The sequence below is a fragment of the Falco rusticolus genome, chromosome 17 (genome assembly GCF_015220075.1).
Source record: "Falco rusticolus isolate bFalRus1 chromosome 17, bFalRus1.pri, whole genome shotgun sequence".
NCBI classification, from domain to species: Eukaryota; Metazoa; Chordata; class Aves; order Falconiformes; family Falconidae; genus Falco; species Falco rusticolus.
The window spans coordinates 7,505,357-7,520,449 of NC_051203.1; the positions used below are offsets into that span (position 1 = coordinate 7,505,357).

At 46.6% G+C, this 15,093-nt stretch overlaps 1 protein-coding gene across 3 annotated transcripts in view; it reads right to left on the minus strand.

Moving 5' to 3' along the window:
- Nucleotides 1-6,276: 6,276 nt before the first annotated feature.
- Nucleotides 6,277-15,093, minus strand: part of LOC119158445 — a 9,352-nt gene continuing 535 nt past the window's right edge. Inside the window, exons 1-6 of one of the 3 annotated variants that reach the window (XM_037410393.1) lie at nt 11,725-12,236; nt 9,622-9,699; nt 9,191-9,487; nt 7,436-7,735; nt 6,997-7,098; nt 6,277-6,590 (exon numbers count right to left, since the gene is read on the minus strand). In XM_037410393.1, coding sequence (XP_037266290.1) covers nt 6,577-6,590; nt 6,997-7,098; nt 7,436-7,735; nt 9,191-9,487; nt 9,622-9,699; nt 11,725-11,755 — 822 coding nt within the window. In that variant the 5' untranslated portion in view covers nt 11,756-12,236 and the 3' untranslated portion in view covers nt 6,277-6,576. Of the gene's footprint in view, nt 6,591-6,996; nt 7,099-7,435; nt 7,736-9,190; nt 9,488-9,621; nt 9,700-11,724; nt 12,237-15,093 lie in introns of those variants that run through there. The other 2 variants (XM_037410394.1, XM_037410397.1) reach the window with 2 other exon arrangements.

Here is a 15,093-nt window from a genome sequence, read left to right on the forward strand (position 1 = left end):
GTTCAGCCCAGAGAAGAGGCTCTGGGAAGACTTTAGTGGCTTTTCAGTACTCAAAGGGGGCTTATAAGAAAGATGGGTACAAACATTTTAGTGGGGCCTATAGCAACAAGACGAGGCTTAGTGGTTTTAAACTAAAAGAGGGTAGATTCAGACTAGATACAGAGAAGAAATTTTTTATGATGAGGGTGGTGAAACACTGGTAGAGGTTGCCCAGAGAGGTGGCAGATGCCCCATGCCTGGAAACATTCAAGGTCAGGTTGTACAGGGCTGTAAGCAGCCTGATCTATTTGAAGATGCCCCTGCTTCCTGCAGGGGGGCTGGACTAGGGGGACTTTAAAGGTCCCTTCCAACACAAACCATTCTATGATTCTGTAAACTACCACTGTCATTCTGGCCACTGAGTATTTATAGATACTTGAGGAAGTCCTTCACAACTTAAATTTTACTCTGAAAGTTCTGAATTGCTTTAAAATTCTCAAGAGCTTTTCTCCAAAACATCGCTTCCAGAGATACTGATATTCGGGTCCTGGACTGAACACTGTGCTTGAGGTTGTTTTACAGCAGGGCAGCAAAGTTTTGTAGAACAAGTGATGCTAAGAGACTGCCCAGACACATTCTCCTCCATGTTCTCGCACACCCATGTGGCAGCACCTTCAGAGAACACTTTTCTATTCGTTCATGATGGTTCTAAACCCCTCTAACAAAATTTCATCAATTTCCTCCCCCCTGAAGGAGTGCTGTTGTCATTACAGATAGCAATGCAAAGATGTTCAAAGGAAATGGTCAGAAACACTTGGAAGCTAAGGGTCGCAATAAGCAGGAAAAGAAAATACTTTACCATGTACATGAGACTGTTGGAAACTTTTTCCCAGTGCAAAGTGGAAATTTCCAGCTACCTGCAGGAGACAGTAATCTTTCATTAAAAGGCCTGAATCTATATAAATAAAGCAGTCATACCAGCAGTTGGATTTTCAAATTTTTGTTTAAATAAGATAGACAATAAGCAACTCATTTTCATAGGTAAAAATACCAGCAGATATTGTCCTAAAAGAAATATGAATTTCCCCTCATCCTCACAGGCAGTCATGTGGAAAGCCATAATCACATACCGATGTTGACAATAACTGTTTTATGCAGAGTATTTTAGTGGACATAAAAATGGGAAGAAGGATTTAAGTCTACTGGGAGGGAACTAACTGCTGCTGTAGTAAATACAAAATGTATCACAGAAAAGGAGTGGAGAAAGTAACTGAGAGGGTGAGCCAGCAGGGTAAGAAAACCCTTAATGCAATAAAAAACAGTGGTCCTATATATACATCCATGAAAACAAGCTGCGTTCAAAAATAAAGCACTAAGCCTACCACAATGCCCCCTCCCTCCAAAAAAACAACAAAAAAACAACAAAAAAAATCCCCCGAAAGACAAAGGTTGTTAAGATTTTAGCCTGGAATATGAAAAGGATATGGATATTAGATGCCAGTCCTCCCTGACACTTATTAGCAGTCATGCACACCCTCCCCTGGAAGATTTCAATGCATCAAGCTCATGTGCTACATTACACCTTTGATGTCTGTGCAAACCTATTGCTAATGTTAACTGCAGACCTAATGAGACTGGAGATGTACAAAAGTCCAAGTGCTTAACATTGGCCCACAGAAATTTCCCGATTGACACCCACCCTTGGACCCTTGCTACCCACAGCACTCCCCTTTGAATCTTTCCTGCTCATCACACTTTGTGACAAAGGGTCCTGTAATGGTTCAGCACCCATGATGATGCTCAAATCATGATGCCTGGCTTCATGAGTGAAAGGGTGTTTTTGGTTTGGTTTTGGGTTTGTTTGTTTGTTTTCCCAGAAATAAAGAATGTGGTCTCCAAGAATAGTACACAAAGATGTAAAAAACCCTCCAGATTTTGAATTAAAAAAAAATTAGCCTGGGCTTGATTGCTAGAATGTACTTGGGTATGTAACCTGCATGTCCAAGTGTTTTGAGCTCGGTAACCTGCCAAATGACAGGGTAGTTACATAGTCATCTGGTGTGTCTTGTACTACATTTTCATACACCATTTGCAAAACTCACTTCTTCGAGCATCTTCAGCCTTGACAACTCAAATAGTCTTGCTTCCACTGGTTTTCTAAGGAAGGGAACATTTCACTCCCTCCAGCACCTCTGCTGACAAGTTGTTGGTTACTGTTATCTCCAACACCCACTGGTGGTCTCTGTTTTGAGACTAGAAGGGCAGCTGGGACAATCTAACCTCAAAGAAGCTGCTTCTCCTCCTCCAGAAACCTCAGTAAAAAGACTCGCTAGATAGATGGTAGAAAAAGCTAAGCTTCTCCAGTCAGCACGCTTCCTACCAGCCCACACCATGACACAGAGCATTAGCCTGTTCCTACCGCTTTTCCTGACTCTCCTACAGACCCCTCTACAGGCACAAGTACCTTGCTGACCACAGGTGTTATTATAGTCCTGAGAACACCTAAAGCTGGAAGAGGAGTGGAATGCCCCAACTGTGCCTTCTCACACTTGTCACCACCATGCAACAGGCTCTTGGCACAACCTGTCTCTCACCTTGCTGCCTTCTAAGAAACGGTGCACTTGGCAGCCCTCATTCTTCTGCTCTTGCATTTTATGGCTAAATCCTTCCCTCTTGCACTGCTTTATGCTATCCAGGTTCTTGAAGGCCCAGCCTCATCACCTGTATGCTTCTCTGACATAGTCACAAGTATTACAGCACCTGCAAAATCACAAGCATCGTCTTCCCATCTTTACAGCGATAGACACTCCAGCTCAAGACTCAAATCCCTAGTGGATCTTATTTCAACAAATCAACAAAGCAAACATCAGAGACTGGACGCTGAAAGGTGGTCTGATGCTCCTGAAGGAGCCTGAGCTTCCTGATGTACTTTTTGAGATTTTGGCACAAGGATGCAAGCTGTTTTAATGCAGCGTTTAAGTCTGAAGAGGGCTTTAGCTGTCCATTCAGACAGCCAAGTCAATCCTCGGCAAAGAAATTTGCTACAGAAACGACATCAGTGTCCCACAGTTCTGAGCAGCTTGGAACTTACCCATATGAACAAAGCATCTGCCTGTTTCTGTTCCTCCCTTCCACTGTTTTTTGGGCAAGACTGCAAACATTTGAGGGATTGTTAATGGCAAACTTTCTTCATTGTTCTTCTACCTCTGGACAACATCTCGGTCACCAGAAAAAAACAATTGTCTTTCTTGGTTCCGTGTTATGCTGGACAAAACAAAAACTTGAAGGCTGGAATCACGAATCCCTCAAGATGGAAACATCTCTGGGGAAGGATGCAACTTGACAGGTGGGACTAAGTTACTACAGAGACAATAATAGCAAAGGATTGTCCAGAACCTGTGGACCATCACAAATCCATTCTTATACAAATTTGCAGGTAGAAAGAATAAGAAACACTGAATGACACCCGTTGTTTGTGTGAGTGATAGGTGTCTGGTCTTTGCTCCCATAAGGATGCAAAGCCTGCAGCAGAAGCAAGAAGGCAAAGCCATGACCAAGTTTTATTCCAAGACAGCTCACATAATCCTGAAAAAATTTACACAGCTCCCCTCTGGACACTAAATAATCCCAGAAAAGGTTCTGTTTGCTGAGATACAATCTTTGCTACTGCCCTTAAACAGGCATGCAGACAAAACAGACAACCTAATTCTGCAAGCTCTTAACAATCATGAGTGCAGCATAAGCATACTAAAACACAACAGTTCTCACCATTCTCTGAACAGGTGCCCAGGAGGATTTCCCTGCACAGACCTTCACAGACATTTTGGGGAAAAACCCAAACCACATATGTCACATTAACTGTACTGATTCAAGCACTAAGCAGATGTAAAGGTTACCAAATGTCCTCTAACTCTGCCCCGTAACAGCTTTCAAAGTGATTGGCATCCAAAGCGTTTAGATCAAACACCTTTTCTTCTTCTTTCTTCAGTTCTAAGACAAAAAGAGGATTCAACATGACGAGGCATGTCTAGAAACACTATCTGGTACTTCTGTTCTACACACAGTAACTGTTCTACACATGAATGCAATGATTTCATGTCAGAAGCTGCGCATCCTGCACCCAAAGCCCACCTGAAAGTATGCATAGAGCCTGTTGAGCTATAAAGTAAAATCAAGAAGCAGAGTAGCATTTGTCATATCAAGAACACCCTCCGTAGAAAGAGTCAGCCACCTGTAAGCCTTGCTGTAGCACAGATCAGATGTTACTTGCACAAAGGCTTTGTTAAAACTTTTGTGGTGTCCTTCACATGGCTACAAGGGCAGACTGAGAACCACCTCTTCTTCCCTTCCCTTCCCTTCCCTTCCCTTCCCTTCCCTTCCCTTCCCTTCCCTTCCCTTCCCTTCCCTTCCCTTCCCTTCCCTTCCCTTCCCTTCCCTTCCCTTCCCTTCCCTTCCCTTCCCTTCCCTTCCCTTCCCTTCCCTTCCCTTCCTTCCCTTCCCTTCCCTTCCCTTCCCTTCCCTTCCCTTCCCTTCCCTTCCCTTCCCTTCCCTTCCCTTCCCTTCCCTTCCCTTCCCTTCCCTTCCCTTCCCTTCCCTTCCCTTCCCTTCCCTTCCCTTCCCTTCCCTTCCCTTCCCTTCCCTTCCCTTCCCTTCCCTTCCCTTCCCTTCCCTTCCCTTCCCTTCCCTTCCCTTCCCTTCCCTTCCCTTCCCTTCCCTTCCCTTCCCTTCCCTTCCCTTCCCTTCCCTTCCCTTCCCTTCCCTTCCCTTCCCTTCCCTTCCCTTCCCTTCCCTTCCCTTCCCTTCCCTTCCCTTCCCTTCCCTTCCCTTCCCTTCCCTTCCCTTCCCTTCCCTTCCCTTCCCTTCCCTTCCCTTCCCTTCCCTTTTCCCTTCCCTTCCCCTGCCTTTTGCAGATGCTTCTGATCTCTCAGTAGCTGACAGGGCAGGATCAGGCCCCTGGCTTGTGCGTGTGGCTGTGATGTCATATTTCTCTATTTATCTGATTGGTCAAGATCAAGCCCTTCACTTCTGCAACTGCTAGTGATGTCATGTGTCTCTGAGTAGCTGACAGGGCAGAAGCGGATATCTGATATATGGATTAATAGGTGGGTGGATGTTCTGGTGGATGGACGGATGAATTGGAAGGTTGGTGAGTGGGCAAAACTTGAAGCTCTTGTCACTCCAGGTCCAGCCACTCCTGAATGTCAAACTCCGGGAAAATGGTAAAGAGAGTGTCTTTATGCCTTTTTGTCTCCTAGGCACACCAGGTGTGCCCTATTGTGTCCCTCCATGGGGCATGATGAAAGAGAGGACACAGCAAAATGTTCCCACACTCTGAACAGCTTCATTGTTAAAGGAGAATTTTCTTTTAACCCAAGGTGTTCTGCCAGCACTTGTTACTTAGTGAAAAGAGCAAATGGGGAGAGTGGTGGAAAAGGCAAAGGCTGAAGGGCTTTATCTATCACTGGTGCTTCTCTGCAATGGTCATTGGGAAAACACAGAGTCTGGACTCTACCTGCATCCTGTCCCAGCTTCTAATCCTAGAAAAACATCTTGCCACACAGCAGGTTGTGTCTCCTTGTAAAAAGGAATTCAGAACCATTGGGCAGGCCTCATTTACACCATGTCGATCCAGGGAGGAGGTGGTGTGTGCCTGAAGCTTCCTACAATTCTGAGCATCTGAACTGACGTCCACTGTATGGTGTAAGCCAGCATTGAGAGGGGAATCCTTGTGCAAGCAGGCTGCAGAGCTCTCACCCAATTTCCACCCTCTCACTCAGGAGCATGATGGTTTTGGCCTCTGGTATGCCCCTGTGCTGGGTCAGGCTGTATATTTTCTTTGGGAGTAGATGCTGGATGAAGTGGCCTGACCTCCAGCGTGATTTACCATGTAGAGGTGACCCCTCATCTTACCCCTCCTGCCCATGTTTCTCTCCCCAAGACATCAGCCTTCTACAGATGCAAACCATAAGGTATCAACTGTACAGATATTAGATATTAGATGGGACCTGGACAGCAAACACAGGCAAGCCAGAGGGGTAAGGAGCTGCTCTGGGCTTGTGTTCTTCTCTCTGACCCCTTATCCTTCTACCAGATTGCACAGTCCAGAGATTAAAGGCTGAGCTGCAGTGTTTCACCAAAGGAGGCTGAATTTCAGATGGAAGTAAGGACGGAGTGTGATGGAAATGTGGTGGGATTGGGAGTGAGTTGGAGCAGAGGACACACACTCACATACAAACACAAGCATACATTTTGGGAAGAACCATGGAAATGTGCATCTCTCAATGAAACCCACAAGACTCAGACACAACATCCAGCTTTATTTGAATAGACCCAAGGTGGGTTGGAAGGTGAGGAATGGGTAAGTCAAAACAATTGCCAGCTGAACATGCACCACTTCTGCCTCTTGGGGACTCTGAGGCAGACAATGAGGAATCAGGTGGGGCCCGAGGGAGTAGATTGCCTTAGCTAATAGAGCAGAACCTTTAGGGAATTCTCCTTCTTCTCCTTCTCCTTCTCCTTCTCCTTCTCCTTCTCCTTCAGAATCCCTCTTCCAGATCCACAAATGAGGGAAGCAGCAGCATCAGAAATGGCTTCTCTTCAGTGTTGGACCCCTAAAGGAGATAGATTTGGGCATCAGAGGAGGAAGCAGGGTGAGAATCACAGTATCATAGAATCTTTTAGGTTGGAGAAGGCTTTTAAAATCATTGAGTCCAACCGTAAACCTAACACTACTAAATCTATCACTAAGATCTATCACTAAACAATGTCCCTAAGTGTCACTTCTGCACCCTTTTTAAGTACTTCCAAGGATGGTAACTCAACCAATATTGAGAAGCAATCATTTTTCAAATTCTTTCTCCATAATAATCTACCAAAACAGCTTTGAATAAAATGTTTGCTTCCTTTTCTTTGGAAAACAAGATGGAATAACAGTCAAACCGGGTCATTTTCTGTAAAATAAAAGGAAGTCCCAGGATTTAAAAATTCTAAATGTCCTAATGAAACGGAAATATTTACCTGTTCTCTTCATCAGGCAGTGGGAGAAGAAAAAGATGAGGCCATTGATGGTAAAGAATGAACCCCCAACAATGATCTCTCGAATCCAGCCGATTTTATAGCCTGGATAGGAATCAACAGTGACTTTAGGCTTAGCACAACACAACCTTTCACTGCCCCAAAAAAAGCCAGACAAAGTGATGTGACAGTTTTTTCACTGAGATCTATTTCTCCATTACCCCTCCTTATTTTGGTGCTTAAAAACTCAGGCAGGCATGGCAGTGAGCTCATTTAGTGATGAATAGAGAGACTGAGGCAGACAGATGGATGATCCTAGGACAGGAAGGGATGGAGGTGAGACTCATGGATGACTTCATAGGCAAGCACACAGGGAGTGAATTAACTCATGATGAGTCACTAGTTACTTGACGCTGTAGTGAGGAAGGGTTTGAAAACTCACTTTTCACATTAACATTGATCCAGCGGCTCCTTTCGGATCGAACAGGACGCATAGACTTCATTACAAAGTAGGCACAACTGTAAGACCCAGAGACATCCTCTCCTGTGATTTTGAGATCGTAGCTGTAGTTTTTCACATTTGATACTGGGATGGAGACTGCAAATCCAAAGTCTGCATAGTACTGGACTTCCCTAACGTTATCTGGAGATGAGGGGATGGAGCAGAGGAGCTTGACACTGTTCCCGGATATATAGACTTGCTGCTGAGGATCCAGGGATAAAGTTGGGGCCACGGGAGCAGCTGGGGGTGGGGGGTGGGGGGTGGGGGAAAAGAAACAAAAACCTTATCAAAACATAACCCAAGCAATTGGCTGTCTATTGGCATCAGGACCTGTGCGCAAGCCCCACGATTTTTCCCAGTGTTATAAGCTAGTCTTACCTAAGAATTTACAAAAGATGTGTTATTCTTCTGGTTATTTTCCATTCAAATACAGAGCCCTGGACGATCAAAAAGCTTCTGGGGGGTCACTTGTGGCTCTCTTTTCTATGCCCTTCTTGAACCATGGGCAGAGGAGAAAAGACCCACGCAACACAGTGTTAAGAGCTCAGAGCAGCTTATGCAGTTTCTTTCTCTTCACTGAAGTGTAGAAAAGAAGTATTTTTACATGCCCACAGTAGGAAGGTGTGTAATACACCCCAAACCCAGATGAAAGGCTTGGGGAGGCTCACTGCTGGAAGACCTCTTAGAGGTGACACAGCTGTTCGGCCGACTAATTCCTGCTTTCTCAGAGAAATGCAGGAGCAGAAAAGGAGCTTGTGAGGAAGGCTCTGCTGAGGGATCTAGGCAGGCTGGATTGATGGGCCGAAGACAGGTGTATGAGGTTCAACAAGGAGAAGAGCTGGGTCCTGCACTTGGGTCACAATAACCCTACACAACGCTACAGGCTTGGGGAGGAGCGGCTAGAAAGCTGCCTGATGGAAAAGGACCTGGTGGTGCTGGTTGATGGCCAGCTGAAGATGAGCCAGCAGTATGCCCAGGTGGCCATGAAGGTCAAAAGCATCCTGGTTTGTATTCGAAAGTGTGGCCAGCAGGACAAGGGCAGTGATTGTCCTCCTGTAATTGGCACTGATGAGGCCACACCTTGAACCCTGTGTTCAGTTTTGGGCCCCTCACTTCAAGAGGGATGTTGAGATGTTGGAGCGTGTCCAGAGAAGGCCAATGAAGCTGGTGAAGGGTCTAGAGAACAAGTCTTACAAGGAGCGGCTGAGGGAACTAGGGTTGTTTAGTCTGGAGAAGAGACTCAGGGGATATCTTAGTCCTCTACAACTACTTGAAAGGAGGTAGTAGGCAGGTGGGGGTTGGTCTCCCTAATAACTAGCAACTGGACAAGAGGATACAGCCTCAAGTTACACCTGGGGAGGTTTAGATTGCATGCTACGAATTTTTTTTTCACTGAAAGGGTGATGAAGCACTTGAACAAGCTGCCTGAGGTGGTGGTGGATTCATCATCCCTGGAAGTAATAAAAAAATTTAGCAATATGGTTTACTGTTGGACTTGGTAGTCCTGGGTTAACAGTTGGACTTTATGATATCAAAGGTCTTTTTCAACCCAAATAATTCTGTGATTTTATGACAGTAAGCTGGAGCTACTTCATCTGTACATTGGCAACCAAGTGATAGGGCCATGGGAGAAGATGATGCTTTAAAGGGAGCCGTGCAGCCCCTGGGCAAGCCATAGAGACAAAACCAACCTACTCTGGACCTTAATTGAGAGAGGAAGGCTCCTGTTGGAAGGAATTTCTTGCCCAGAGTCCTCCACAAAGTACATGCACGTGTATGTCCCAGCTGATGCTGTTGAAGCCTTGAGCTGGAGCCAGGCAAACGGGAGGGGGTATGGTGCTCTTAGGTCGATTTGCTCCCCGCTTTGATTGAAGAACCGAAATCCGCCTATTTTCCTTTGTGTTGCAGCTGAGCATATGATAGCAAGATGTTCCCCTTCATAATAGAAATGATAACTGGGGTCTGTGGAGAGGGTAGGGACCGGCAGCAGGTCTGGGGAAGAAAGAAAGGATTTGGAGGATGGTAGGGAACTTTCCTTTTCCCTCCTTTTTAAAAAAACACAACTCAACCTCGCCTTGTCTGAGTCCAGCTGGAGAGAATCTTGTGAGAGGTCAAGCTGCACTTACCTGCAGAGGACATAGCCAATGGCAGCAAGTGGAGGAGAGCTGTGAGAGAGGGCCATTGAAATGACAAGAGAGGGGAGGCTGCAAAAAAAGAGAGAAAAGATATCACTTACACAGACACTACCCTATGAAGACCTAGCCCTTCTGGCCATCAGGCAAGATCATGGCCCCTCCACAATACCATGGATTCTGTACAGATCATCATTCCTTTTTGTGCCAAGATGACATGGAATGCCTAGACTGATCACTGAGAAAACCTGAGAAAACAATTTCACAAGCCAATGAGGCTATGCATGGAAAAAAAAATTACAAAACTCATCATGCCCCTGAACTTATCTTTTAGCTACATACAGCACATGTTGTAAGAGATTATTTCTTCTGTTAGAAGAGATCTGGTGATTGCAAAGAATTGATTGATATCAGCACTAGCAAATGACATCTTGAAACTTAAAGAAATGGAACTGCTGGAGTTCTTATTGGGTTAGGAAGGACAGGAGATGTCATGGGTCCTAGCAGGGAAGAAGGTACGTATGGAGATGAGGTGAAGAACAGGATGAGCTCAAGGTCTAATGGCATCAAAAATGAGGCTACAGGCAAGGAATCTTGTTATGACTAGCAATGAGGTGGGGGTTGTTGCTTGCATTAGAGGTGAGGAGGGCCCAGGGAGCTGTGGTGGGCTCGTTCTGGCTGGCAGATCAGCCCCACACAACCACACACTCCCCCTGCCCCCAGCACAATGGGAATAAAGGATCAGAAGAGCAGCAGTAAGAGAACTTGTGGGTTTGGATTCAAAGAAGTTAAAGAAGTAATGGAAAGAGGAAGATATCAAGTGATGCAAAGGCAATCACTCATCACCCCCCACAACTGCAGGGACACCCAGCCAGAGCCCGAACGATGGCTGCCTGTCCCAAGCCTCTTTTCCCTCTGGTTTTATTGATGAGCATGACTTTATAGGGCATGGAATATCTCTTTGGTCAGTTGGGGTCAGCCATTCTGGTTCTGTTCCCTCCCAGCTTCTTCCCACCCCTAAGCTTCTCAAGAACCCATTCAAGAAGACCTTGACACCATGCAAATGTTGTTAGCCATAGCCAAAGCTCTGGTGTGTTACCAACACTCTTTTAGTCACAAATCCAAACGGGCACCGTTGCAGGCTGCTATGAGGCAAACTAACTGCAACCAGCCAGACCCAGGACAAGAGCTAGGTGAAGTATGAAGGAAGATGTAGGATGCCATTGGGTGACATGGGTTTTGCTGCTGCGGGTGTGAGGCAACAGATCTAATTGGCTGTCTTCTGCTGAAAAGCGTCTCCCCCACCCAGAGCACTTGAATGTAGTGTCCTTTGTAACACGGTGAGATGCATGCAGGAAGAGGTTGCGTGCAGGTGCGTGCCCCTTCTTTTTAGCCCCCACTGGTGATGATGAAAAATTAGTGCTGAACAGAGATGGGACGGAAGCAGGCCTAAGCATTAAAAGCCCTGGAGCACAGTTTTGACCTGAAACAGATCTTAGAACAGAACTTTGTTTCACCCCAGGCCAGGGACAAACAAGTCCCAGTCTGATTCTCATGCCAGAAAACAGAGAAAAATAAGGAAGCAGAACAGCTGATCAGACCTGATTTCGAAATAATCTACACCAGAGAAAATGAAAGAAAGTAGCGGTACTGATATTTAACAGCTAGAATCACTTGCTGAAAAGACCACATATTGGGATCCTGTCCAGCATCACCACAACAATGAGTTTTCAACAAACTGTTCTTCATATTCAGAGAATAGTGTTATCCAGCTGAGAGGAGAGGAGAGGAGAGGAGAGGAGAGGAGAGGAGAGGAGAGGACAGGAGAGAGGAGGCAGAGGAACAGGTTTTTATAGAGGACCATAAAAGACAGGAGGGAAGACTGAATTGAAAGCCAGAAAGGAGAGAGGGAGAAAGCAGAGACAACAGCAGCAAAAGAAAGGACTTGAGAGGGATGTAAGGCAGCAGAAGGGCTAGAGGTGAAAGAAAGGACAAGAATGGAGAACAGAGAGGGTAAGAGCTGAGAGAAAAGGAAAAAGGAGAAGTAAACATATCCATGGGGGAGTGAGAAGGCAGAGTGGAGGCAGAGAGACTCACTGAGGAGTATCACAAGGAGGTAGACGGTCATGGCAGCACAATCCACGGTGTGCTCAGGGCTCTGTGCCAGGCTGTCCAGGAGAGGAGCGTGCTGCCTGGTGGCTCTGTCCTGCCTTCTCCATCTGTCTAACCCAAGCTGGGTGGTCAGAGGGGTAGGGAGAGGAAGTGCTGCATAATGAAGCAGAAGCCACTACCCACAGATCTGGGAGCTCAGGGAAGCTACACCCTGTATGTTGCATGTCTTTGTATTGTCATTATCTTTTCAGAGATACGTTCCACCCCAAATGCTCTAGGTCACCTTTGGACTGTCTTTTTGCCCCATGAACCATAGTCCACTTCATCCCTCCCTTGAACTGGGGGACTGATGGTGGCCATTTTCTACTCTCTCTTGCCTTAGGGGTCTTCTTTATAGCAAGTGACAAAAAGGGTCAGCAGCAGCAAGGTTTTTATTATTCTCCCCATTTCCCAGACCACAGGATCCAGCCTTCCCTTTCTGTTTTTCCCTAGTTACCATCATGCCTGTGATCAAGCCAAATGTGCCAAGACTAGAAATGTCTATGTTCTAGTGACTGGCAGCAAAGTGGCTGGGAAGTGACATCTGCTGAGAAGTAGCACGAAGATGGTTTCCACAACTTCCCCTTGCATTGCATCAGTAGTGGAGTGGCACCAGCAGCTGTATAGGGGCCGTTTTTGGATGATTCGGAAGCTGCAGAGGACTGGAGGCCCCATCTTAATATACATCAACATCCAGATAAAACGCTGGTTTGGATTTTCAAAGCAAAGGATAAGAGAAACAAGCCTTTTCTTCTTCCTTGTTTCCTCCTCCACTGAGACAGAGAGGAGGCCACCAGTGAGGCACCTTTGGAGCAAAGATGTGATCCAGGTAATCCTGAGATCAAACACCACTTTAACTAACCAGGGCTGAAGCGTAACCACTTGTGCCACCTTTATGGTGGAGTTTTTGGTAACCCACCTGGCTTGCAGCAAGTGTACTGTCAGTATCTGAAAAGCCTTGTAGGAGGCCCTCCTTGTGTCCTAGACCTTGGCAGTGTGGTGTTAGCTCCCATCTTGCACATTCAGAGGCTCAGGGTAGGAATGAGGAGGTATCACCAATCTGAGCTGCCACCATCCTATGTGCATGGCACGGTTTTAGAGGATGATGCTGAGCATCGCTCAGTATTTTGGGGGCTCAGGTGTGGTGCAGGCATTGAAGGAATTCCCAGTGGAAGAGCATCCTAGGACCAGAAGCGCTCCTCCCTAAAGTGGGTGCCTCGTGCTCACTAGCCTCACATCACCTTTCCCCTGCCTCACTTTGTGTCCTCTGATGTGATCCTCCTTTGCCCTTGCTGCTTACTTCTCCTCCTCTGACAGATACAGGTCGCCAGCAGCAGCAACGGGTAGGTGCAGCAGCAGCTGCACATGCAGGCGGCAATGGGATGGATGGAGACCAGGGCTGTCAGTTAGATATGCAAGGGAAGATTCACCACTGCAAACTGTCAGCCCTGCCACCTTCTCCATCGGCACTAGTTGTGGCTCTTTCAGCAACGAATAACCATGCTCAAGGGATGCTGAGCCCCACAGACATCAAAGGGCAGGCACCTTGCAAATTCCAGCAAATACAACCACTGCTGGCACAGGGGGAGACCTCTGAGAAAACTGCAGCAGGGAAAAGCGCTCAGAAATTCTTGGCTGAACTTGTCCTGGTCTTCAGCAGCTTTTGTGAGAGTGACTGGTCGTCTGACCAAATTGAGCACAGTTTATGTTAGGGGTTTGGTTTTTTTTAGTTTGGTTTTTTTTTTTTTTTTTTTTTCCAGAGGTGAACATAGCAATGTGGCTGGCAGAACAACCACAATACATAACTAACAGTCCTATTCTTTAGTCAGTTCTTCCTCAGCCCCTGATGGGTCAGCAGCAGGCTCATGGCCTGGAGGGACATTGCCAGATCTTTTCTCTCCACTGTGGGCCATGCTCTTTCTCATCCTCCTGCCACATCCCAGGACAAAGAAGGTCCTGGTGGTCTGCTTTGATCCCCAGAGCCTTCTCCTGCCTCTCCCCAGGTGGTGGATGCTCCTGCACCTTCCCCACAGAGCCGTGGCCGCTGAGCTAGCTCCAGCTGCTCAATGTCTTTCCTATATCTCTGTGTCTGTGTGGGTGGGAGTGCATGGTGTGTGAAGCAGGGAGCTTTGCCTGGGCAAAAATATTTCAGAAGGGGCAGAAAATGCCAAGAAGAGTGAGCAATGAGAGAGGGGACAAGAAGGTCAGAGTAAGAGGCTGTAGAAGTGCTCCATGGAGGATCAGGGACCCCCTGCAGCCCATGGAGGACCCACAGTGGAACAGATGGATATCCTGCCCACAGAGAGCCACAGCAGAGCAGAGGAAAAGTGTGAGAAGAAGGAGTGTCAGAGAGAAATCGCTACATACTGACCCTAACCCCTCAGCCCCATTTCCCTGTACCACTTTGGGATGAGTAGAAGAGTCTGGAGTCAAGTTAAGCATGGGGAACCGGGAGGAAAGGTTTTGTTTTAATGTTACTTTGCCCCAACCAATAATTATGCATGTATTTTAACTGGCAATAAAGTCAGTCAATTTTCCCCAAGCAGAGTCTGTTTTTCCCATGACAGGAATTGCTAAGTAATCACATCCCCGCCCCCCCCCCCCCCCCCCCCCATATTTATCTCAACTCATGAGCTTCTTCATTTGTGTTCTTTTATTTTTCTCCCCCATCCCACTGAGGGGGAGTGAGTGAGCAGCTGGGTGAGAGTTTGGCTCCTAGCCAAGACTAACCCACCACTAGAGTAAGGTGATGAAAATGTTCAAAAAGCAAAACATTTTTAAATGATCCAAAGTAAAATGAGTGAAATAAGAGCATAATGTTCTTATTTATAGTAGTCATATTTGATGGAAGAACACTCTGATTTTTCCCATATAGACCAACACCGACCACACAATAAGACATAAAACATGGACAATCACTTTTCAGACCCTGCCTAGATGGCCACAAGATGAGTCATACTTGCCCCAACTTGAAATGCCTCATGGGACAGAGCTGCCTCTAGGGCGGAAGAATGGATTAGTGACCCTCATGGGGCCATTTCCATCTAGGGGCTTCTCAGACCCATGGAATCTCATGATCAGTAGAGACAAGTCTGGTCTCACTTCTTTATGATTGACCCACTCTTTTGCAAGGGTGCTAATATTTTCCCTCCTTCCTCCAGTTCAATAGGAGGGCTCTGAATCACATCAGGGGTGATTGTGCTGCTCTCCACCTCCCCTGGTGAGAGAGTTCCCTCTGTCCCACCTCCTTCCTCTTGCTCTAGATCCACCACATGCTCCTGCACTTCTCCCATCAGAACTCTAAAGGGCTTACCT